This window comes from Aspergillus sydowii (assembly GCF_001890705.1).
Source record: "Aspergillus sydowii CBS 593.65 unplaced genomic scaffold ASPSYscaffold_1, whole genome shotgun sequence".
Lineage (NCBI taxonomy): Eukaryota > Fungi > Ascomycota > Eurotiomycetes > Eurotiales > Aspergillaceae > Aspergillus > Aspergillus sydowii.
The window spans coordinates 983452-1007084 of record NW_024467859.1 but is presented as its reverse complement, the minus strand read 5'-3'; the positions used below and the strand labels follow the sequence as shown (position 1 = coordinate 1007084).

At 50.9% G+C, this 23633-nt stretch overlaps 9 protein-coding genes and 1 non-coding gene across 10 annotated transcripts; 7 read left to right on the top strand and 3 right to left on the bottom strand.

Annotated features, from left to right (window-relative positions):
* Window positions 1-130: 130 nt before the first annotated feature.
* On the bottom strand, window positions 131-1147 carry ASPSYDRAFT_246639 (uncharacterized protein). Its single transcript, XM_040844145.1, has 2 exons — window positions 319-1147; window positions 131-193 (listed from the first exon to the last, which is right to left on the bottom strand). The coding sequence occupies exon 1, from the start codon at window positions 853-855 to the stop codon at window positions 388-390; it is 468 nt and encodes a 155-aa protein (XP_040707422.1). The 5' UTR covers window positions 856-1147; the 3' UTR covers window positions 131-193; window positions 319-387.
* Window positions 1148-2032: 885 nt separating this feature from the next.
* ASPSYDRAFT_1154289 (uncharacterized protein) lies at window positions 2033-3248 on the top strand (the record flags this gene model as incomplete). The annotated part of the gene is made up of 2 exons (XM_040840005.1): window positions 2033-2203; window positions 2322-3248. The coding sequence occupies 2 exons, from the start codon at window positions 2033-2035 to the stop codon at window positions 3039-3041; spliced, it is 891 nt and encodes a 296-aa protein (XP_040707421.1). The 3' UTR covers window positions 3042-3248.
* Window positions 3249-7622: 4374 nt separating this feature from the next.
* On the top strand, window positions 7623-10333 carry ASPSYDRAFT_38205 (putative mucin). Its single transcript, XM_040845668.1, has 3 exons — window positions 7623-8563; window positions 8615-8888; window positions 8944-10333. Exons 1-3 carry the CDS (start codon window positions 8069-8071, stop codon window positions 10059-10061), a joined length of 1887 nt encoding a protein of 628 aa, XP_040707420.1. The 5' UTR covers window positions 7623-8068; the 3' UTR covers window positions 10062-10333.
* An 877-nt stretch (window positions 10334-11210) lies between these two features.
* On the top strand, window positions 11211-13080 carry ASPSYDRAFT_83664 (MDR family MFS transporter; the record flags this gene model as incomplete). Its single annotated transcript, XM_040851254.1, has 4 exons — window positions 11211-11378; window positions 11430-12339; window positions 12407-12867; window positions 12946-13080. The coding sequence occupies 4 exons, from the start codon at window positions 11211-11213 to the stop codon at window positions 13078-13080; spliced, it is 1674 nt and encodes a 557-aa protein (XP_040707419.1).
* Window positions 13081-13475: 395 nt separating this feature from the next.
* Window positions 13476-15095, bottom strand: ASPSYDRAFT_38203 (uncharacterized protein). The gene is made up of 2 exons (XM_040845666.1): window positions 14689-15095; window positions 13476-14629 (listed from the first exon to the last, which is right to left on the bottom strand). The coding sequence occupies exons 1-2, from the start codon at window positions 14926-14928 to the stop codon at window positions 13838-13840; spliced, it is 1032 nt and encodes a 343-aa protein (XP_040707418.1). The 5' UTR covers window positions 14929-15095; the 3' UTR covers window positions 13476-13837.
* A 300-nt stretch (window positions 15096-15395) lies between these two features.
* On the top strand, window positions 15396-16662 carry ASPSYDRAFT_63412 (zinc-binding alcohol dehydrogenase family protein; the record flags this gene model as incomplete). Its single annotated transcript, XM_040850235.1, has 1 exon — window positions 15396-16662. One exon carries the CDS (start codon window positions 15396-15398, stop codon window positions 16536-16538), a length of 1143 nt encoding a protein of 380 aa, XP_040707417.1. The 3' UTR covers window positions 16539-16662.
* Window positions 16663-16714: 52 nt separating this feature from the next.
* Window positions 16715-16808, bottom strand: ASPSYDRAFT_t3. Its single transcript has one exon. It is a non-coding gene; the product is annotated as a tRNA-Phe (tRNA).
* A 529-nt stretch (window positions 16809-17337) lies between these two features.
* Window positions 17338-19463, top strand: ASPSYDRAFT_53271 (uncharacterized protein; the record flags this gene model as incomplete). Its single annotated transcript, XM_040848659.1, has 9 exons — window positions 17338-17649; window positions 17714-17815; window positions 17869-18033; window positions 18092-18179; window positions 18227-18320; window positions 18381-18448; window positions 18507-18735; window positions 18802-19041; window positions 19148-19463. The coding sequence occupies 9 exons, from the start codon at window positions 17338-17340 to the stop codon at window positions 19461-19463; spliced, it is 1614 nt and encodes a 537-aa protein (XP_040707416.1).
* Window positions 19464-19729: 266 nt separating this feature from the next.
* ASPSYDRAFT_83661 (uncharacterized protein) lies at window positions 19730-21487 on the top strand (the record flags this gene model as incomplete). Its single annotated transcript, XM_040851253.1, has 1 exon — window positions 19730-21487. The coding sequence occupies one exon, from the start codon at window positions 19730-19732 to the stop codon at window positions 21485-21487; it is 1758 nt and encodes a 585-aa protein (XP_040707415.1).
* Window positions 21488-21867: 380 nt separating this feature from the next.
* Window positions 21868-23281, top strand: ASPSYDRAFT_166426 (mitochondrial 54S ribosomal protein uL15m). Its single transcript, XM_040843372.1, has 2 exons — window positions 21868-22214; window positions 22284-23281. The coding sequence occupies exons 1-2, from the start codon at window positions 21901-21903 to the stop codon at window positions 23062-23064; spliced, it is 1095 nt and encodes a 364-aa protein (XP_040707414.1). The 5' UTR covers window positions 21868-21900; the 3' UTR covers window positions 23065-23281.
* Window positions 23282-23633: the final 352 nt, after the last annotated feature.

The following is a 23633-nucleotide window of genomic DNA, read 5'->3' as shown; positions in this document are numbered from 1 at the left end:
TCTGTCTCCTCCACTCACTGTCGAGCCAGTTAGTTATGCTCCACCCAATTTGTACTGTATTCAGTCCATGAATCATGGCTGACAGACATTCCGAGGACGAAGTTACCTTCGCCGTGTGTGCGTGCGTGGACAAAGTGGCGGTGATAAATGGAGGGTAACTGGAAGGTGGAAATGGACGATGGTTGGTTGGCAGCTGGTTGGGACTAAAAGTAAGTGCCAGGGCCACTGCGTTTGTCTGTGGGTGAGGAAACTAAAATATCTACGGGAACAGGCTGCCGATGGATGTTGGAGGGGGTGCTCCATGTTTCTCGAACGTACTTTCCACCAGCGCCCGGAGGCTGATCTTGTTGATGCTGGCCACTGCCTCCTGCTCGTAGTTTGGTATAGTCATGGAATGCTGGCAACGGCTTCAGCAAACGCACAGCAGCTACTAGGCAGTCTCGGACCAGGATTCCCGCTTTTGTGTTTGGATGGATGATCAATAATGTAGCGATGCGACAGCAAGTAAGATAGAGTACGAATGCAGTACTTCATGGTGAACGGTGGCCGCTGACACCCAAGCCGTCCGACTGCCGACTCTCGTAGTACTGTACTGTATCGAGGAGGAGTCTCGACGGAGTACCGCGGCAGTTTGTGCCACTGCGAGGTGACATTAATGAAACGACCCCAATAATAATAAACGATGGATAATATATGGGTGGCTGCTCGGTGAGACGACAGCCTCGACTTGAGCCGTGGCTCGTAACCCGTAACTCGAACTTGCCAGGATTCAATTTCAGCCCGTCGGTGAACCTGCAACCGACTTGGACAACTAATACGAAGCCCCGTCTGGACATTGAAATGGAGCACCGGCATTTCTCAAATTCCCGTGTCTTGGATGCTCGGACTAGTGTTTGTTCTTGTAAGGAAGCTGCATGCACCGCCAATTTTTGAGCCCAAGCTGTTGTCGTCAGTGATGATGGATAACTCTACGATTACTTGTTCGTGGTGGGGGTTATAGTGGGGAGGCTTTTTGGCGACTCTTTTTCCTTCTTGTCCTCCACAGCCGTGGATTATTTGCATCAAGCAGCTGAAAGGTGGATAAGTCGGGGAAGCAAACGGCATAATCAAAACCTGGCACTCCGCCATCCTGCAAAGAGTCCGCGGAAACAAACCCTGACGTTGTACGATCCGACAGCTATACTTGCTCAGTTGCTCTACTTGATCACGAAGCCGTCAAACGGCCAACATGCGGATCATTCAACGAAAAAGCATGCGACTACTTTGCCTCCCCCATGCCTCGCCTTGTCTCAGTTCAAACGAGCACGCCAGCATCCAGCATGTGGTCGGGGATTATTAGATCAATATTACGAGCCTTGATTAAGACAAAGACGTGGGTGGGATAAGCGTGTCTGAGATGTGCCCTCGAGATGATATCGACGCCCTGCCGGAGGAGAACGTTCAAGGGTTACTCCTCTCCTGAGCCGGAGATTTTGACCCTTGCCGGTGCTGAAGCTGGAGTCGCATCCCTAACATGTGCTCGAGCTGAGGGTTATCCGGTATAGATCCTGAGCGAGGTTGTCGCAGCGATGCAATAGCGAGCTTGCCGCCCTTACAAGAAGATGCCGGCAAGGTTTCGATAGCAGGCGAGCAAGGTTGGTGGTAGCCTTTAATAAACCCTCCGTGCATCTCGCTCGTTTCCGAGCGCAGGATGCGAGGCTCGAGGTGTTTCGCCTGCAGGGATCAGATGAATGCAAGGAGCCGTTAAAAAAAAAAAAAAAGGCAAGGTGCGAACGGAACAACAGTCCCGGTATTAACTGGAGATGTCTGTCTCTCCATATATCGAGTGTCGACGTTGTCCGGTGATGTGATCATTTGAAAGCTCTCCCAAGGTGTCGACCACGGCTCCCGTTGCCCGTGTGTAGGATGGGCCGATCAGGACCAGGAAGGAAACCAAGTGCTGCCAGGAAATTTCTCCGAAAGCCCTGATTATCCACCCAGACATGGGGGAGCCGACTGTCGGGTAATAATAGGTAATATGCAGTAAGTCAGCATGGCAACCAGGAGTGGAATAGGTGAAGTCGATATTGAATTCGATAATAAGCAACGTTGGTCAATAATAACTGTTTCGCAATCGGAGCGAAGCCGCGAGGGAAATGCATCACGGGTAAACATCGTACTAATGACCAAGGTCGGTGCGCTGACGCTGAGCTCGGTCCCCAAGGTTTGTCACTCAGTCGTCATCGACGGGTGGTGGTCGTAATAGTCGTAGTCAAGAGTCGTATGTTGCCAACTTGCAGGAGTGCAAGTGCAAACGATAAGGTTGGCTATTATTATTCCAGACATGTCGATCGGCTTACCTGCAAGCGGCTCGAAAGGCACACACCACCCCCTTCCACAGTATCATTAACCGTTCAAGGGTCAAGTGCCGAATGGGCGGGCGGAAGGGCGTCACGGCGTGTCTCGCGGACGAGACGATCAGAAGACTGCATCTGCCATCTAGGCTCCGACATGGAGCATATAACCCCTGTCGGGCAGTGGTCACAAGCGGAGTCAAAACTGAACAATGGCTGAGAGAGAGAGTTAAGATCAGCGAGGTTGGATGTCGCAAGCAGTCATCCCAGAATCAACCAGCAGTCCGTCTGGACGGCACAGTGACTATCCACATCTACCGCGATGTGAAGGTGACGACTGGACGTGGAGGACATTGGGTTGGAGTCTTGGAGAACGCGTCGTTGACTCGGTTGGACTTTGGGGGCGCGTCCCAGCCGAGCTCCGTGCACGCTGAGTCAGCTGCCTGCGGAGTCCTTTCAGTCGGTCGTGGCGGTGACCAATTTGGAAGATGGAGTGTCCACTCCACGCAGCACTGTGGCGACTGGCGAGTTGGAAGCTGGCTGCGAAATTTGGGACTTATCGAAATTAACGGCGTTTGCTATGGACTACGACTAGCGGGTTGGAAAAAAGCAATAATCGCCCAGCGTCCCCGAGCCATTGGGGTTATCAATTTCTCTGATGTGAAGTTTCCTCCGTGGCCCGGGCACTCAAGAACGGAGTGCAAATAGCCTGCCAATCGTTGGCCCTCGCTTGTTGATCTCGAGAAGTATCGGCTGAAAGGATTACATGCGGGCCTACTATTCCGTAATAATTACATCTCAAACAAAGAGGGGAAGGGGATATCTGGCGGGGAGTGACTCGAGCACGAGCACTGGAGTTTGACCGGAGATTGCCTTGAGGCTGACTTGCTCGTTGAGATTTCCGCCGTGATAACCGTGAATAGCACCGTAGTCCAAGGTTTATGTTCAACTACGGGGTACTGTTACTACTGTTAGGGATCGAAAAAAGCAAAGAGGTCACAGATGGAAGACAGGACGTTGGACTGCAACTGCGACCATGCAAGCGATGGAAACAATACTCCGCAAGCCATTCCCAATATCACCATTATTGCGTCTTGTCTCAGGCGCTGGAGTCAAACTGGATCACACTCCCGATCGTCGTGGACGCCTTGACTCCATCTGATTCCATCGGGCGCCCGCGGCTGCGCCTTTGGCTTTGCTCGATGGTGAATAGCCCGACCCTAGCCAAGGATGAGGGTTCCAGATAAAATGGGAGTGGGAGTCTGATGATGATGATGACGATGATCTTTGATACGCAACTCGTGAATTCAGCAGATTGACGAGAATGAATCCTCTCGGTTTTGGCCAATGAGCAGGCGGTGGCACTTCGCGCTCCACCGGCTCGGAGAGTCGTTTCTTCTTGTGTTCTGGAACGACCGGCTGGCGGCAAGCCATGTTACAATTATCCAGGCGGTTTCTTGTTACAAAGTGGGCTGGTAACAGGTGACGACGGAGACTGACGAGTCGACAGAGTCCCATGCAAGCTGGAATAATCAGGCTATGGATGGTCTAAACTACGAAGGGTAAGGTGGCTGTTGATTGTTCGATCGGAGTTTGGAGATTAATGAGTTGACTCAAATGCAAGTACGTCGTCTCCTCCTTGGAGCTGACGAGAATAATCCCTCGGATGGAGCAATCTACCAAGTCGTAACTCGTAACTCTGAGCCTGACGATCCGCGAATTCTGCAGTCGAAACTCGCTTGTCCAAGCTGAAAATGCAAAGCGGCTGTATGGCTCAGTCTCAAGATTATCGGTGTATCAGCCTATCATGACTAGCCTGCTGTTAGTTTGTCTTCTATCAGACTATCATCCATCGTCTCCGGTATTGAAAATAGTAAAGTGAAAAAAAATCAGGAAAATCACATGATTGTCCTTTGAGCTGGGAGGGACGGGGATTCCTATTCACTGGGACAATCCCCTGTTGCCCCAGGCCCAGTTTTCCAAGCGACTTGAACCAAGAGGAGCACAGGCAGTGGATGATGCGCATCACAAACTCCAAGAAACTCGCTAAATATGGCGCTGACCAGCCATGAATCGCCCTCAAAGGATGGATAATAATGGGGCCCATGGATAAATCGAAAGGATTTGACTTCAAAGCAAATGCCGCCAGGGATGTGAGCACTTCCGGAAGCATACATGATAGACCACGCCTGAATCCTTGAATTTTGAAGGTACCCGTTTTCGAGGTCACCGGCAGGGTTCATTTAGATAGCGAGCTGCATTGACACAGGTGTTTAGCTTATTATTGCAAGGGTTGGGCCCGGAATGTCGCTCTGTCCAGGAAAAAGAAACCGAAACACCACCGCACAATCGACCAAAGACCAGGATTGGTTTTGGAACCAAGGTTGCGGATACCACTTGTGTTCAGTAGTGTTCACCCTGCGGAATTTTCCCTTCAACCCCCCCTTGGCAACGAGTACTGGCCAGCGAAACAATTTTAAGAGGGCGGGGTTGGCGGTGGCCGCGGTTGAGCAACCAGGCGAATGAGAGGTCGTATTTGAGGTGTCGTCTTGAGCGCATCGATCGACTCCATTGTTGCTTTTCATTGAACCATCTAAAAGCCATCGTCTGGACTACTGGTATCAGGGTCGGATATCTCGACTCCTGAACTCTGGTTGTTCTCAAGCTGAGGTGCCCGATGGGGAAACTGTCTACTGGATGGACAGCCTCTCTGCCCGAGCGTTCCGTAGTTCCACGCTTTGGAGGCAACGACCTGAGGCGGGTCATTCTCCGTACTCATACGAGAGTTATCACTGCGCTTGTCATTGCTGCTCGTTTGTTACTGATTATTAAAGGTGTCGCAGGCTTAGCGGCGTTTGGTCACCCATGACTGGATTCTCCAGTGCGCCTCTCTTTTTTCCTGGAACGCAATCATTATTGGGGTGATTGAAGTATATGATGTTGTCCCATCAGCATCAAACAACAACGATCGGCGTAACGCAGACAACGATTCAGCATGACGATACTCGCACCGATGTACTGTTTTGGGTGGATGACCCCATCGCAGCGCCATCACAGTTTGCCTCTAGGCATCTTTTTTACTTCGCAGGATGGAGAACGAAGACTGTCTGGGCTCAAATCTGCGACCCAAGAACATGAGGCTGCAGCATCAAGTATACCTGAAGGAGCAAGATGGCCCCGAACTTTGGACGAGAGGAGTGGAGGAGGCTGCCAGTGCTGAGCTAGGCTAGGCCGAAAGCAGTTACGATACGTATCATCATATCCAGTGGCATCCACGAGCACAGTGGTTGACCATCCTGACGTGCTCCAGGCGTCGGACGTGGAAACCGGAATCAGCAGCTGCACCTTGATGGATCGTCAGCTGGGTGGCTCTCTGACTCTGACAAAAACTGAAAAGCACCACATCCTCGGCGGTTTGCCATCCTTCACTTCCAGTTCTGCCGCTGAAGCTCGAACTTTTTGGTTGAGTTAGTCCCCGACAAAGAAGTTGGATTGGACCAGTTGGAGCGAGAGTGTGGGCAGGAGGATGACCTAAGACGTAATTTTGTTTGGACGATACACGGAACACCGCGGCCGGCCAGGCCAACTGGTCCAACTGCAGCCTGCGGTGAATTTGGTTGGTGTGGATAACATCGACGAAGCCACCTCCTCAGCCATCGGTTCAGCGGCCAGCCAGGCCTCCATAATACGAACGTCGTAACAAACGCTAAAATTCTCTCTTCAGTCTTCACTCGACTCTCCTGCTCATTATTGCCGGAAATCCAAGGGCGCTTATTGTGGCCCCAAGGACGATCGGGCTTCCCAGGCTGTGCTGAAAGCGGCGATTGGTCCGTTGGCAGCCCGGGTTTGCTGACGCATGCGAAAAATGACGGTCACAGTGGTAACGGGATACACAGCGGATGCCTCTGATTTGTGCAGCCAGACACCTTGCATCGCATCCATCCATTTGGCATCATTTGCACAAGACACAATTTCATGACTTGGTCTCACTCGCGGAGTGGATAGGTACTTCGTTTGTGACTTGGACTCCTGGTCAGATTTGTCGCAGTCGTAGTCGGCTGCAACTCCACCTGCAGTTCAGCATCTCCTGAGTCCATGATGCCCCCTCACTGTCCAACCGCCGAATTTTCTGCCGTGGCCAGGATGCCAGCCTCTTGACTGGGTCCTAAATTAAACCGATGTAATGCCGTGACGTATTTTACATCTAGTACACTCACGACGCCCTTCCATCCACCTCACTCTCAGTCACGACTCACGTCCCGCCTTGCTGTACCACCAGCCAGTAGACGGTCGCTGTAAGACTAACGAAGACGTGCAAGACTGCAAGACTGCAAGTCCGCGGATTCAATAATACGATGATACGATAGTGCGGGTGTTGTTTACGAAGGAAGTATGCCAGGCATTCCAAGTTCCTCTGGCTCCGGTGATCAACCACACCATGGCCAGTAGCGACCACAGTAACCGCCAGCAATGCCCGGCCCCCTGGGATGTCGCCCCCTTCGAGACTCGCACTGGGCTTGCAATGTGACGGTCAGGCCGGGTTGCCATTGGATCCAGAATGGGGCTGACGGACTCGTCTTTTGCGTCTTTCGTTTCCCGTCCCTTCCACCCATCCCTCCTGGCAGCCTAGCAACGCCCCCGTTCTTTGGTTTTGGGTTTGGCCTTGGTTTTGGTTCACTTCACTTCTCTTCTCGGCTGACTGAGACTCCTGCCCATCGCATGCATCCACTTGTTCCCTTCCTTTTCCCTTGTTCTCCGTCCCCCCAATCCCATCCCCATCCACCCCCGCCGCTCTGACATCAACCGGTATTTCACTTTCATTTTCACTTGCACCTTCTCTTCCAAGACAAAAGGAGGATCAGCCCTTTGGACCTGCGTCCGGCTCAAACTCTGTCCGTCGCGAATGGACACAGCGCTCGGGCTAACCTCGTTCGTCCGGCACCCTGGCCAAAGGGCGGAGCTTTTCATGATGCCGTGCCATTATTTGCTGCCGCTGAGATGATGTCTTGACTTCATCGTCCTTATCGTCTACACTTTGGTTTCTTTCATCTCTTTTTGTTTAATTTCCGTTTCCTTTTTTTTTTTTTTTCGCCCTTCCATAATTTTCCTTTCCCCATTCATTATTTTTTTAGTCTTTTTTATACTTTTTTATTTTTCATTTTTTTCCCTTTCGATTTTAAATTTGGGCGCGATGGGTCTTGTCTTCTATACTAAACCGTTTCTTTTTTAAATTCCGCTTCCTATTTGTCGTTTTATTATTTAAATTAATATCTTTCTTTCTTTCTTTCTTTTTTTTTTTTTTTTAATTTTTCCTCTTACTTGCCTTTTTGGTTTAGTCGGCTCTGGCTTTGCAACTCTGGATGGCTGCGATCCATAACTCCATCCGAACCTCGCCTTCCATATATTATTACTCAAGCGTCTCTTTCTATATGTATGACATGCCTGCCTGAACCCTTCACTGCTATGCCACCGATCATCTCTGTCCTGGACCGGCGGCCTGGCTTTCACCCCTTCAACGTGCCTTCATTCCATTGACAGGGCACCGCCAACAACATTCACTACTGGATCCGCTTGGTTGCTATACAATACTCGCAGTAGCAGCCCTTCAATAACACAATCCTGCTCAACAACACCAGCCATCATCAATGAGACTTTCATGACACTTCGGCTTCCAAGGTCTCATTTCTTCATCTCTCCCCCTTCTCCGGTTCTCTCGGACCTCAGATCTCTGCCATATGCCTCTACCGATGCTCTCGGCGCATTCATATCTCGCTGCCCCTCCAATTACCCCGACGATTCCCCACGACTCGCGGACAGACGCTCCGGCCGCTATCACAAAGCAACAACACTCTCAGAACCATCTGGAGGTGCTTGATATCCCTTGGACCGCCCCGTTTAGGGACGGCCTTCCCACTCCCCCGAGCGACATGAATGGCGTCGCCTACACCAACCTACACTCTTATGGAGGAAAGCCCGAAGGATATGCTGTTCCTATGTACAACAAGGCCCCGTCCTATCCACGGATGGGCGCCGACTTTGTCAACCGGATGACCCAGCAGCAGCAACAACAGCCTCAGCGACAACCCAAAGCTCAGGTGCCTAGCAAGCAACCTTCCACTCTTGAGACGGACAGCCAGAAAAAAGACAAGGATAGTTCCACACCTTCGTACCTTCAGGTTCCTACCTCAATCAACAATGGGAAGGGAAATTTGCCGGATTTCGCTGCTCAGGTAAGGATATCGACAAATATTGAGAGTACCACAAGACTGACTTGCTGTTAGATGACCTGCCTGTTTTGGTTTGAGAGCTCACCGAAGCTGAGGGCCATTGAGGAACGCTCCAGCCATGGGGCCTCACTTTCGCCCGAAGCGATTCCTTCAGTTGGGTTCCAGAAGTGGGTGTCGAGCATCCTATCGACGACGCAAGTGAGCCAGAACGTCGTTCTGCTGGCACTTCTCTTCATCTACCGGCTGAAAAAGTCTAATCCTGCAGTGCGCGGGAAAAAGGGCAGCGAATACCGACTGATGACGATTGCTCTCATGTTGGGGAACAAATGTGAGTTTCTTGTCTATCTCCTTGGGCTGGATGGATGTACTAATGCTCATTTTAGTCCTCGACGACAACACCTACACGAACAAGACCTGGGCGGATGTGTCTCGGATATCGGTTCAAGAGATCCATGTAATGGAGGTGGAATTTTTAAGCAACCTTCGATACAACCTTTATGCATCCGAGAAGGAATGGGCACAGTGGCATGTCAAATTAAGCCTATTTGCGGACTTCTTCAATAGCGCACCCCTCGCTTCGGACAAGAACGATGTACTCCCAACACCTCCAGTCCTTCGTCTCTCGCCAAGTTTCGGCGCAGCAAGGACTCAGCTGTCGCCGACTTCCACGAGGCTGCCATCGCCCTCCACTGAGCCTGTACACTCCCAACCATGGGCTCCAGTGAATGGGATTTCATATGGTGCCGTTTCTCAAGCCGCGAGCGAAATACCCCCGATTACCACTCGAAAGCGGCGCTACGAGGAGCCAGCTGAAGAGCAGCATCCGTCCAAGAAAATGGCCTTGCCGAATATGCCGCTTCCGTCTGCAAGTCTGCCCCATGCGACTCAGATGAGCGTGCCGGCTTTGCCGCCAATGATGGCACCAACCTCTGCACCGCCACAGCAGAGCATTCCAGGGCCTGCCTCACGGTTGCCTCCCAGCAACTTTGTTCCGAACATCCCGGCATCCCTACCTCAGCTATCCACCACACCTAGTCGCTCTACCATGCCTCCGGTCTACAATCCTAGTACCTGGGCACCGCAGACTGCGACGCCTACGGCCCCCCAACCTCTCTCGAACGGTGGGCTGACCCCGGGATTATCGCTTCCTGATCCGTCAAGGCACCATAGCAGCCCGTACGCCATGTCATCGGCTACGGTTTCACCCGCCGTGTCTGCATACGCTGTCCATACTCCAACTACACACCTCTCTCCATCGTTTTTCCTGGCGAACCGGAACTCTCCGTACCGTCCAGTGCGAAGCGTCAATACGCTGCTGATTCCTCCGCCATCAGCTTCTCTCGAGCATCAGCGCACCATTCCTTTCGACCACATGCATTACCAGCCATTAGGAAAGTCGACTGCTGAGCGCAGAACGGGGTTGTTGCCTTACCTCCACCATGACGCATTTGCCCAAGGGCCGTACATTCCACCCAGTTTCCATTCTACTTCACACTACTGAGTCGTTTCCTTTTACGCTGCTCACGATTCATGACTCGCATCCACATCCCGACATATTTTCTCCCTTTTGTATTCACCCTAATTCTTGAATCCTGTACACCTTTTTACTTGTTATGACCTTGCATTTATTCTGGCGTTCTGGCATCATAGATGAGTTTCTATGCAAGAAGCATTGCATGCATTTTCTTCGGGGACCCGGAGGTGATTTGTCTTTGTTAGTTCCGGCTACAGCATCACCATGGCGTTGAAAAATTTTTTTTTTTTTTTTTTTTTTACCTCATACCATCAACATCCATTGACATGTGGTGTTGCATTTGCATGATACATGGGATGCTAATCCCCGGGGCCGATTGATCGGCTACCTTGTCTAAAATAGCTATAAAGCCTTTGAGAGTTGACTCTCAGTCGTGCACTTATTTTCCGAGTAGACCTCTCCACTGTAAATCCGTCAATATTGAGCCACAGAGGCTGAATCTCGGCAATACCTAGGCAAGCAGACTAACCGCTTCGGGCAGGCGCGCATTATATCCAGATTCGATCCCCAGCGTCCCAAACCGGAAATTCCGCATACTCACTTTTCATGCCGCACCGCCCTTTTGGTCTAATATTCACTTTTCTAACATCCACTGCTATCCATACTTATAGTTATAGTGGCCTATAAAACGCCAGGCATCACCGTGGCATCGTGGAGTCTGGGATGTCTCGTTTCTGCCCGTCGAGATCCGGTCATACATGCACCTAGATGCCGATCTTGTGACATGGATGGGTGGGATACTTTCTTCATTGAGCTCCCCCTGACATCCACCTATCCTTTATCATCAATACTCCTTTTGTTGTCAAATTAGTGAATGTAGTTCCCCCCTAAGCAGACGCACTCGTTTGCTACTCCCTCGCCCAAGTAACTATCCAGTACGGCCTGTCGAACTGCCCCTGGAGGAATGACTCCATAGGGAAAATGGAATATGATCTAAGCTTTTATAAGTATTATTGGCTGATCAGAGCCCTGTGGTTGAGTTGAGGTCGGAGTGACAGCAGCAGGAATCGGAATCGGAGTCGGAGTCGGAGTCACGAATATAGGAGTATAACATACGCAGCTTTGTTGTTTTGCCGTGGACAAAGAAAATAAGACCATGATTTCACCTCCTCAACCATGAACCCAGAAACGAAGCCTGGTGGCGAAGTTACTCCTTCCGACATCAAACCAGATACCCTGATGGATGATGCACAATGTCTGACCAGCCCATGGCTTTACAGCGTTCTTTCTGGCCTTATGATTGCAACTACTCTTATCTCGCTGGACTCCTCCATCATCGCAACTGTAAGTTTACCCTGTCCAACCCAGAATAGGTTCTCGTTCTCACCTCTGCAGGCCATCCCCGCCATCACCAGCCAGTTCAACACAGCAACAGACATAGGATGGTACGGCGCGGCCTACCCACTGACCATGTGTGCCCTGCAACCTCTGGGCGGCAAACTCTCAACGATCTTCTCCCTGCGGTGGACGTACCTCGTCTTCTTCGGCGTATTCCTTCTCGGCTCCCTCCTCTGCGGCTCAGCAAACAGTTCCACGATGTTTATAGTCGGTCGCGCAGTAGCAGGCATTGGAGGCTCTGGTGTTGTCCCTTGTGGTCTTTCTGTCATTGCACTGGTCACGCCCACCGCGCAGCGTCCGCTTTTTACCGGACTGATTATGTCGCTTTACTTTGTGGGGACGGTGATTGCGCCCATCATCGGGGGTGCATTCACGACTCGTGTCTCTTGGAGATGGTGTTTCTATATCAACCTTCCAGCAGGGGCAGTTACAGTTGCGACGTTGCTGTTTTTCTTCCACCCACCACTGAACAACAAAAAAGCTGATGCGCGGGAAAAGACGATAATCCAGAGAATCTTGCAGCTGGACTTGATCGGTTGCGTACTGTTCGTATCATCGATAGTCATGCTTTTCATAGCTCTGCAATGGGGAGGGGGAGAATACGACTGGAATTCAGCGACTATTATCGGCCTCTTCGTTGGGTTTGTTGTGTCGATACTGCTGTTTATCGCGTGGCAGATACGCCAGCGTGAAGCGGCACTGATTCCTTTTTGTCTCCTTAACGATTGCTCTGTGATGCTGAGCATTATCTTCGGGTTCCTCTTCATGGGCGCCTTTGTCGTCCCTGTTTACTACCTCCCTGAATGGTTTCAGATTGTCAAGGGTGCGAGCCCTATGCGAAGCGGAGTCATGCTTCTCCCGTCAGTTTGCTCGCAAGTCTTTGGGTCTGCTGTATCTGGTGTAGCCGGTAGGTAGTAACTAGTCTTCCTCCTTCTGCGCCTCATGCGTTTCGGAAACTGACAATAACATACTAGCCAAATATGTACGGCGCTATAACCCCTGGTTCTTCATCGGCTCAGGCATGCAGTGTATTGCCTCGGGGTTATACTCCACGTTCAAACCCTTCTCAACATCATCACGCAGCTGGATAGGGTTTCAAATCATACAAGGCCTCGGATGTGGATTCGCAGCACAAACCGCCCTTCTCACAGTCCAGAACGTGCTCAAATCCAATCCAAGCATCATCCCTATTGGCATTTCCACCATCCTCTTTGCGCAGTACTTTAGCAGTGCCGTAATGCAGACTGCGGGTGCCGCCATATTTCACAATAAACTGGTTACAGCCCTTGAATCTGGCGCGGGCTTGAACGCAACTGGTATCGCGGTGCTGCTCGATGCTGGAAATCTCAAGGTGAAACAAACAGCTCTTGAATCCTTTCCTGATCGTGTTGATTCTATAATCGCTGCCTATAACGAGGCCATCACTACTGTTTTTGTGAGTGGGCTCGCCTCCTGACAGTTAACTGGTCGAGTACTTAAACTAACTAACCCGTCTTGTTTCCAATTTTTCTAGTACCTCGCCGTGGCTGCCAGTGCGACGGCATTTGTCTTAGCTGCTGGTATTCCGTGGGATAATATCAACCAGCCTTACCCTAGTGAGGTAACTGAAAAGCAGTCTGCAACTGCAAGCAACCAGCCTGAGCCTTGACCAGAACATATGTGTTGGTCTGACGGATAAAGAAAGTGTTGGAAAGCTGAATAGAGCTCGCAGTGTTATTTTCGTACCTGGGCTTATTATATTGAAAAGGCCCTAACTAACTAACTAACTAGTTATATGATCTTATTAGTCATTCTACAATAATATTCCATTTTTCCCAATTGTTCAAGTACGTCCCTGCTGGATGGATCCAACCAATCATGTGCAACAAAAGCCAACCGGGAAGGGTCCCGGAGCGACCCGCCGCTAGTAAACCCTAAATGCCCCACTGTACTCCCGCACCACAAGTACGTATACCCTTGAGCCACTTACTTGTACATTGAGAGAAAGTAGCGGCAGAATACTGAAATACTCATTAGACACATGTATTTATATATCTAGTCACCGCTGTTACTTGATCTAGTATGATGATTAGTGGTAGGACATTTGTACAGAGTAAACCTTCTGAGGCTGTTCTTTGTATAGGCGAAAGTGTCATGTTTTGGTCACTAAGACCAATACCTTATCGGGTCAGGGTCACAATTAAGTAGCTGAGTCGGCTTTGGCAGTCGCTGCGGCGGCGGCGCTGGGCCTCGTCCAAGCAGGCCGGTCTGGCTGTTGGTTGAGTTGGAACTCCTTGGGCGTCTTTTTTTTTTTTCGGAGAAAAGCACACTTGTCTTTGAAGTATCTGGGTTACTATTTTTACTACTGTAGGCTCTCCTTGGCTCGCCTTAGGGGTAGTGGTATTGTACCATTCGCGACAGCTATGTCAACAATCCCATCTATCACCGATAGTACCACCCGGAAGGAATGCCTGCACTGCAGCATTCCCTTCACAATACAGCCGTAGGTATTCGCAAATGGAAGGACACTCAACCCTAGCTCTAAGTCCAATCCACCATATACTGCGACTCGTCTTGCGATACCACAAATACAGCAGCAAAAGCGCCACAGGGTCTCTATTCCGAAGCAGATCCTCAAAGGAGCCATGGATGCTGCGCGTGAAAAGTTGAGTTTGGCCAGTTGTGACCTCACTATCTGGGAGGTGCAGGATGTGGGATACTGCATGTGCGGCGTCGAAATACGGATTGTTTTGTGCTGTAGAAGAGTCGTTCAGGAGACAAACGGCGGCTAGGGGTGTCGGTATACCGTCCATGCCTCTCTCTGGTAGGGGTAGGTCCATATGAGCAAATGTCGCTGCCATGATGCGGAAAAGACTGTTCGGGCGTAGTGGGTTTACTATATTCCATAGTGACATTTTGCCCTTGCCCATGTGTACCCAGTCGAGATCGGACTGGTTAGAGGAGTTTAGAGGCCATGATTCTTCGGGTGTGCGTGCGTCGGGTGATGAAAAGGACAAGACAGCCAGGGCGGCTGCAGTTCCCCAGATTGGATCCTTGTCTTTTTCTTCAATTGGTTTCCTTAGCCGCCTGTTCAGAAGAGTTGTGCTTTGGGACCAGTGGTAGCATTCTTCAAGACTGCGACGGGAGCCTGGTGAGCCGTTGAGATGGCGGTCATATGAGAACGCCACGGCTAGAGAGGCGTGCATTAGACAAGGATACTGCAGTGTATGTTAGTTGATTTGTCCGATAGTTATAGTGTCAATGTAATGAGATTTACATTAAAAGCCAGTCCCAGGAGCTCGCGATTAACATGTATCATATTAGGGTCGTCTGGGGTTGTGCTGACGAGACTTCGTCCTAGATACCGGGTGATAAAGTCTTGACATTTCGCGTTCAATTGGTATTGATATGTGGTGGATTCATCGGACGTCCAGACGGCACTGGTGACAGGGGGCTGAATCACAAATGGTCTCCCTGTACCAGCGGAGATAGGTTGTAGATCGGGAGCATTCGACATCAAATTGCATAATATCCCGAAAGAACTACATCTCCTACAATGCGGTTTCCTCTCGTCACACTAAAAGGTCAGCCAAGCAGTAGGCCTAGTTAACGGCCACCCACCTTGAGTTTTCTGAGCTTGCAATTTCGGCACCCAAACCTCGACCTGCGCGGGGGTCTACGCTCCGGACGAGTCGATTCCATACTCCAATGACTTCAACGCCGGAGAGATGCGCAGAGGTGGAAGTGAAGATTGTCGTCGACCCGAAAGTAGTCTCACTCTACGCTAACCCCTTTAGGAACAGACTTCCACGCTAACCTGTTCTCGGATGCAGCGGCCTCTGATTGGCTGTCTGCCATCTATAACCAGGGGCATCGTACAGCCGCAGAATCATCAGGTAGGTAGCTGAATCGCATAAGAAGGAGGCGATTCCCAATATCGTGAGGGGATACAACCTGCTACAAAAATTCAACCCCAAATCCAAAATGACTACCCATCTCGCCGCCGTCTCCCCAGCCAAAGGCCGTCCCTTTGAGCTCCAAACCCGACCCACCCCAAAACCAGGCCCCGGCGAACTCCTTGTCGCTGTCAAATCCATAGCCCTCAACCCAGCAGACAATCATATGCGTGGCAGCGGCCTCTTCATACCTAAATACCCCACGGTACTTGGCTTCGACTTTTCAGGTTTAGTCCTCGAGGTCGGTGACAACGTCCCACCTTCTTTCAAACCGGATACCACGCGCATAGCCGCCTACTCAGCTTCTGTCTGGAAGTCCTGTGATCCGGACTATGGTCCATTCCAGGAGCGGTGTCTTGTCCCCTGGCAGCATGCTGTGGCGCTTCCAGATGGGGACTTGCCATTGTCCTGGAACCAGGCGGCGACGTTGCCTGTTGCCGTTCAGGTGCCGCTTAGCGCGTGGGATGCTATGGGGATTCCGCGGATAGGAGAATCCGCTGGTTCTGCTCTTTCTCAGTCTAATATCAATGGAGAGAAGCAAAAATATAGCGACAGCAATACTGTGCAGAAAAAAGGGGCTCTCCTCATCTGGGGCGCCTCCTCTAGCGTCGGCACCATGGGCGTTCAAACGGCCCGACTACTGCGGGACAACAATCCCAACACGCCCTTCGCGGCTGTGTACGCTACTTCTGGGGCAGCGAATAAAAGCTATGTGGGTTCGCTGGGTGCAGACCGCGTATTCGACTACAAGGACTCGAACGTTGTGGATTCGATCATCTCAGCAGCCAAGGCGGATGGGCTGGTTATCCGGTATTGTTTCCTTGCAACTGGACAGCTGGTGCCGTGCCAAGCTGTACTTAAAGCATTCCTCGGTAAAGATGGGGGTGAAGGAGGGAAGATTGCGTCCGCGCCTGTGGTACCCCCTGATACGGAGATCGTGGAAGGGGTGCAGACGATCTTTGTGATGCCGTCTATGGTGGAAGGGGAGAGACTGGAGCAGTTCCGGTACTGGATGGGGACGTGGCTGAGGGAGAACTTGGTCAAGGGATCTATCATACCGAGTCCGGAGCCGACGGTTGTGGGAAGGGGTTTGGGCGCTATTAATACTGGACTGGATAAGTTGCTCCGTGGGGTGAGTTGCACAAAGTTGGTTGTTGAAATTGCGGATTGAGAGTAGGTATAGAAGATAGAGGACACCTGTATTTGTCGATGAAGTGTGTCATTTTGGATATTGTATATACCTGCTGCCTTTAATTAGGGCAAGATGCTGTGGAGACGCCCAAGGTCCACTCGCTACTTTCCACTTTCCACTTTCCAGGCAAAAAACACCTAAATGCAAAAAGAACATGGGGTCACCCGGGATTGAACCGGGGACCTTTCGATTAAGGATGAATGAAGTTGGAACTTCAGTCGAACGCTACTCCCGCTGAGCTATAACCCCATTGCTTGTCACGTGGTCCGCATACTGGAATTATTAACCAAGACAAACACTATAGGCAAGAAGGCATGCAATTTAGTAATACGACGATAATGAATTAGGGCAAACGGACCCTTTGGTGCAATGTCCTCGTGCGGACTGAGTATAGAAATTGACGATCTTGGCTGGGCTGTATATTCTTTACTTCGACTCAATTCCAATTGGCGTAGAATTAACATGGACATCGGTATGCAAGGCCTCAAACAAGTAGATAGTCTACTGCAGTAGTTGGACGGGAGATTGGAGTAGTGTCTGTGGATCCAACACTCACCATCGCTTCCCCAGTTGGCGTGATCCAAGCAGCGCAGACTAGACCGTGCTAGCGTTCGCAATACGCGTGGACTATGGTACAATGCCTGCTGAGTTGTTTCGGGGTATTGTAGCTTTTGAAATCTCTTGTGGCGGTTTTAAATAGAGAACAAGGTCTGCAAATATACCAGGTATTTGTTGCTAGACGGCGGTATTTCCTACACTGTAACAACAACCCACGACTATGCTAGAGTCGACATCCAAGGGAAGCGAACAGGTCGCTTCAAAACCCTTGGGCACTACCACAGCCACTGACATCACGCCTACCAGTGAAAGCAGCGCCAGCCATGAGCTTCATTTTGCCAAACGGGGCGAGGCTCCTGCAGAAGCTTCAACGGGCCAAGAAGACCGCATTGATGGATACGATCCGGAACTGATGAGTGCCAGGACGCTGCTCACGGCAGAGGAGGAAAAGAAGCTACTGCGCAGGATTGACTGGCGGCTTATGTCGCTTTGCTCGCTTATTTTCATGTTCAAGAATCTGGATAGCAATAACGTCGGTTTTCTTACTTCTTACTTACTACTACTGTATGTACGGTATTGCTCACACAATGTTGCAGATATCCAATGCTCGGATTATGAACCAGGGGACAGATCATAACATCATGACGCAGCTTGGGATTACGTCTAATGAGTATAACTTGGTGACGGTCCTTTACTATGTATGATATCCCTTGAGCGTATCAGGGAGTGTCGCTAAACATTGATGTGTCAGATCCCATACATCGTCCTGGAAGCACCCTCAAATCTGCTCCTCAAGAGATTCTCTCCTTCCAAATGGCAATCCAGGATCATGATCAGCTGGGGGATCTTTCTGATGTGCAATACCGCCGCGAAGAATAAGGGTGGTTTGTATACCACTCGGTTCTTGTTGGGAGCGGTATGCTGCCCTTATCAATCTAGACAATATCTACACTTAGGTGCTAATAAAAGGACAGGCTGAAGCTGGCCAGTTCCCTGGTGTCATTCTCCAGATGACATACTGGTATCGCCCAGACGAGATGTCCCTGCGATTGCTCTACTTTTGTGAGTTGTGCGACCTGTGATAGTACAAATAGACTAATGATATACAGACATTTGCGGTAATATCTCGAACATCTTCGGCGGTCTTCTCGCCTACGCCTTTGACACTGTATCTGGCGCAGGAGGCCTTTCCGGATGGCAATGGTACAATATCTTTCTTTAACCCTAATTCTTCCCGTGCGGCCAATGCTGAGAGTATCCCAGGCTATTCCTCACAGAAGGCATCGCAACAGTCATTTTTGGCGTTGCAATCTGGTTTCTACTTCCCGACTGTAAGCATTAACTTTGTTGACCTTTATATATAAAGCGACTGCTAATACCGTGGAATAGTCCCCGAAACAGCATCATGGTTAACCGAGAAAGAGAAGAAATTCATCCAGGCCCGCCTCCCATCCAACGCCCCTCGAGCCAGCGAGCAGAACTTCAAACTCCGCGAGGTCATCGAGTCGCTGAAGGACCTGAGGCTGTGGCTGTTTACCTTCATCTGGGCGACTTTTACTGTCGGCACGCACGGCGTGACATTCTACCAGTCCACCGTTATCGCCAACCTTGGCTATACGTAGGTTGACGAGAAGGAGATAGGTCATTTCACTCTTTTGATTGCGGTATCGCTAATAGCGCTTAGGAGCATCGCCCAAGCCCAACTGCTGAACATCCCCATCACGGTCTGTGGACTGCTCTTCATCGCCATTACAGGCATCACAGCAGACCGCAGTCGGATACCGAGGCCCATATACCCGCTTTCGTTTCTTCTCGTCATCATAGTCTGCTACGGCGTGTTTGTTGCGTATCCGAGTAACGGCGCTATATACGCCGTGACCCTGATCGGGAATGCTTTGACGGCGGGCTGGTTCCCTGTTATGTGGTGCGTTCTTTTTCTTCCTTGACCCTCGACCTACCTCTGCACATACGTACCATTTCACAAGAATGGATATGTAACTAACAAGTGGTTTGAACAACAACAACAACAGGCCCTGGCGCGTCCAAACTACCTCGCGAGCCACAGGCTCAGCTTTCTCAATCGGGTTCGTCAACAGCTACGGGCAGATCGGGGGTGCCATTGGCCCTCAGATGTTCAAGAGCGAGTATGCGCCCCGCTACAGCGTCCCGTTCTCCGTCGCCATGGGGCTCGTCGGACTCTGTGTGATCTTGACGCTGGTAACCTGGTGGGTGACTTGGGAGACGGAGCGCGATACCAGACGCTTGAAACTTGCGAGAATTGCGGCGGAGAAGAAGGGCGAGGTTATTTTGGAGGATCTGGTGGATCGGGACTTGAAAAGGAATTAGCATTAGTTGGGGACGGGTATAGAAGTTGGAGACCATAGAGGGGCAGACAGGCCACCGTACATATTTTGGAGTACTTAGTACTAGTCCGTCGTGTGCTGCCGTATCAAAATTGCGCCATCAGTAAGCGCCAAACGGAATTCTCCGAATCTGCAGTCGAACCATGTTTGGAATTCGCAATACTTAATTCCCGAGGTCGGCCTCGGATGCGGGGTGCAGTGCAGTTCAGCCTGGGAGTTGGAACCTTGGATGGGACATATATTCTAAAAATGAGCCTTCAAAATAACGAACTCGCAAAACCTTCAAGCGATCCGTACTTCGACCTGGGCACACTGGGTCGTACCGTCAGTACAAAATCCCAGGAAGCCCAGAAATGGTTCGACCGCGCGCTCGTCTGGACATACTGCTTCAACCACGATGAGGCCATCACCTGCTACAAACGCGCAATCGCGCACGACGAGGCCTGCGCCATGGCCTACTGGGGTGTCTCGTTCTGCTCGGGGTCCAACTATAACAAGACCTGGGCTCTGTTTGATGAACAGGACCGGGTGAATGCCATCAAGCAGTGCTATGTTTATTCGCAGGAGGCTCTAAGGCGCGCGACGGAAAATGATTACAAGCTGGAAGATTGGGAGCACGCGGTTATCAAGGCTCTTGCGCTGCGGTATCCTAATGATGATCCGGGAAGAGACTTGCTTGCGTGTAGCAGGGCGTACGCCGATGCTATGAGAGAGGTGTATACGACTCTTGGAAGGGACGACTTTGATATCATTACGCTCTTCGCTGATGCGCTGATGAATGTTGCTCCGCAGAAGCTGTATGACGCCCCCACGGGGCTTCCGATAGAGTCGTCTCCTGTCTTTGAAGTGAAGGAGTTACTTGAGGCGGCTCTGAAGATGCCGGGGGTGGAACGGCATCCGGGCCCTGCGCACATGTACATCCATCTGATGGAAATGTCGGCGACCCCCGAGGCTGCACTTCCTGCTGCAGAGCTGATCCGTGAGATATCTCCGGACACTGGTCATACATTCCACATGCCTGCTCATATCGATGTTCTTGTTGGAGATTACCGGCGCGCGGTTGAGTACAACTTCAAGGCGACTGTTGCAGATGATAAATTCTTCCAACAGAATGGTGGCTTGACGTTCTACAGTTATTATCGGCTTCACGATTACCACTCTCTGATCTACGCCGCGATGCTTGGTGGGATGTCCAAGGCTGCATTATCGGCGACGGATCGGATGGAGGCAACAATCACGGAGGAAATCCTCCGAGTAGAAACACCTGCACTGGCCAACTGGATGGAGTTTTTCAACGCCGTCAGAGTGCACGTCCTCATTCGTTTCGGGATGTGGGATGAACTGAAGAAGCTGGACCCGCTTGAAGACAAGGAGCTCTACTGCGTCACCAACGTCATGAGACACTATGGGAAAGGCATTGCATACGCGGCCACATCGCAGCTGGAAGAAGCCGATAAAGAGCGCGAGCTCTTCAAAGCCGCTTCCAAGTTTGTCCCTCCTACACGACTTGACTTTCCCAACAAAATCACCGATATCCTCAAGGTAGCTTCTGCCATGCTGGATGGCGAAATTGAGTACAGACGAGGCGATTGCGAGACCGCGTTCGAAAGACTGCAGGACGCAGTTACCTTAGAAGACGAGCTGCCATTCGCAGAGCCATGGGGATGGATGCTTCCAGCACGCCATGCATATGCTGCTCTCTCCTTGGAGCAGGGCAAAGTCGAGCAGGCAGCGCAAGCTTATGCGGAAGACCTAGGACTTATCCCCACACCTAAGCGAGCACATCAGCATCCGAATAACGTTTGGGCTCTTCATGGCTACCACGAGTGCCTTGAACTTTTGGGCCGTCATGCAGAGGCGAGTACTATCAAGAAACAGCTGGACCTTGCTTTGAAGGAGGCAGATGTTGAAGTCCCATCTTCGTGTTTTTGTCGGCTTGGGAATATTTCTTGTAATGGACAGAAAGTGAATGGTTGTCATGCGGCGCAGTCGCACTGTCAAAACTAGTCTTCTGAGAGATAGAGAAACTCTCCTAAATCCTTTCTATTCCAAGTGATGAATCAAGTGATAAACCAAGTTTAGAGAGTGTTTCACTGTATACAAAGCGACTGGTAGGAGCTCACCGCCTCAGTTCTGCCGTAATAAAGAGTCGGTATTCAACAGATGAATCGGAACTTAACAGATCTGTAAGTCAATAGAAGATCGTATCAATCAAAATAAGGCAATTGGCAAAAAATATTCTCAAGTGGTATTCCAAACATCATGCAGAAGGATCACCGATTGAGCGCAGAAGCTCGCACCTGTCGCTGTGTAATGGCCGGCCCGACATTTCTCCGCCAGGCTGGCCGAACCCAAAAAGATCCTGCCGGCCTCAACACCAACAGGCCAGCCAACACCATCACCACAAAACATACGCAACCATGCCTCCCAGGCTCCAAATCCTCCCGCTCCACCTCCGGAGCATTCTCCCTCGACCAAATCTCGCTCAGCCGTCGCAATTGTCGCTCTGCGCCCCGTCCCAATCTCGCAATGCACACATCCTAGCCTCGCTCTCCGATAACCCGGGGGCTTACAACAAGCGCATCCGACGAGGTCGCGGTCCTGCGTCGGGTAAGGGAAAGACGTCCGGAAGGGGTCACAAGGGTCAGGGACAGCACGGAAAAGTTCCTGCGGGATTCAATGGTGGACAGACACCGGAGATTATCGTGCACGGGGAGAGGGGATTCAACAATATGTATGTTCATTTTGCTCTTCGTTACAGGGAACTTCCACAAAGCGAGCTGGTTTATTGACTGAATGATAGTTTTGCCCTGGACCTCGCCCCTGCCAACCTCGACCGGATCCAAGAATGGATTGACCAGGGCCGCATCGACCCCACGAAGCCCATCACGGTCCGCGAACTCGCGCAGTCAAAGTGCATCCACAGCTCCAAAGAAGGCGTGAAACTCCTCGCTCGCGGCATCGACTCCCCCGCCAAATCCACATTCAAATCATCAACAACACAACAGTCCTCAACAACAACAACAGCAGCAGCAGCCACGGAAACACAACCCCAATCCGAAGCCCAATCAGCAGCCGCAGAGGAAGAAGCACTCGTGGAAGAAAAGACCGTCCTCAAACAACCCATCCACCTCGTCGTCTCGCGCGCCTCAGCCTCTGCAATCGCCGCCGTCGAAGCTGCCGGCGGCTCCGTCACAACCCGCTTCTACACGAAGGCCTCCATCGCCCGCATCATGAAGCGCGAAACACACCCGTTCCTGTCTACACAGTGGGCCGAGGAGAGCGGAAACGCGGCACTACACGCCGCCGCAGGTCTGGATTTCTCCTCTGCCGCCGACGCCGCAGTTGCGGGCGCCATGGAGACAAAGGTCATGAGCGAAAAGGGCCTCAAGTACCGTCTTCCCGACCCTACGAAGCGTCGCGATATCGAGTACTACCGTGACCCTGCGCACCGGGGGTACTTGAGTCACTTGCTGAAGCCGCTCGAGGGCCCCAGTTTGTTCTTCCGCTCGCCTGTGGAGAGGAAGAGTGCGGCTGGTACTGCGAAGAAGGAGAAGGTCTTGCCCGAGAACAGGCTCTGGTAGATGTAGATCTGGAAGGTCTTGTTGTTCTTGGAACGGAACTGGTTGCCACTTATTTGTATGAAACGGTGTGTTGGCTGGCTGTAACTATGTGTATGTATATTAGGTTAGATATCTATTTGTCTATTGTATTTCTGGATAAGTTGGCTCGCTGTTCATCATTTACAATTAGGTTTACATTAAGATCAGATTCGATGAAGGCTTAACATTTCTTGACGACAGGTTATTTATTACCCATGTCTAAGATTTTTAATGGTAGGTAAGGTACACATATCCCCAACGCAACCCAGAGTAACCCTAGAAATAGAACATCCTGATATATAAGTACAGTACATGAATTGAATTGGAAAGCAAACGCAAGAAGACGCAGATAACAAAAAGAGAAAGAAGCACATTCCAGACAAACGCCTTGCTTTCGTAACAGTGATAAAGTCCGATCCATCCATTCATATTCAAATTAAGGTCCCAAGCACTAGCAGAGTCGACTTGCGAAAATGAGGAAAGAAAGAAAAAAAGACAAAAAGAGCAGGGTATCGCGAATCAAAATCCCAAACACCAGCGCTCGTTATATA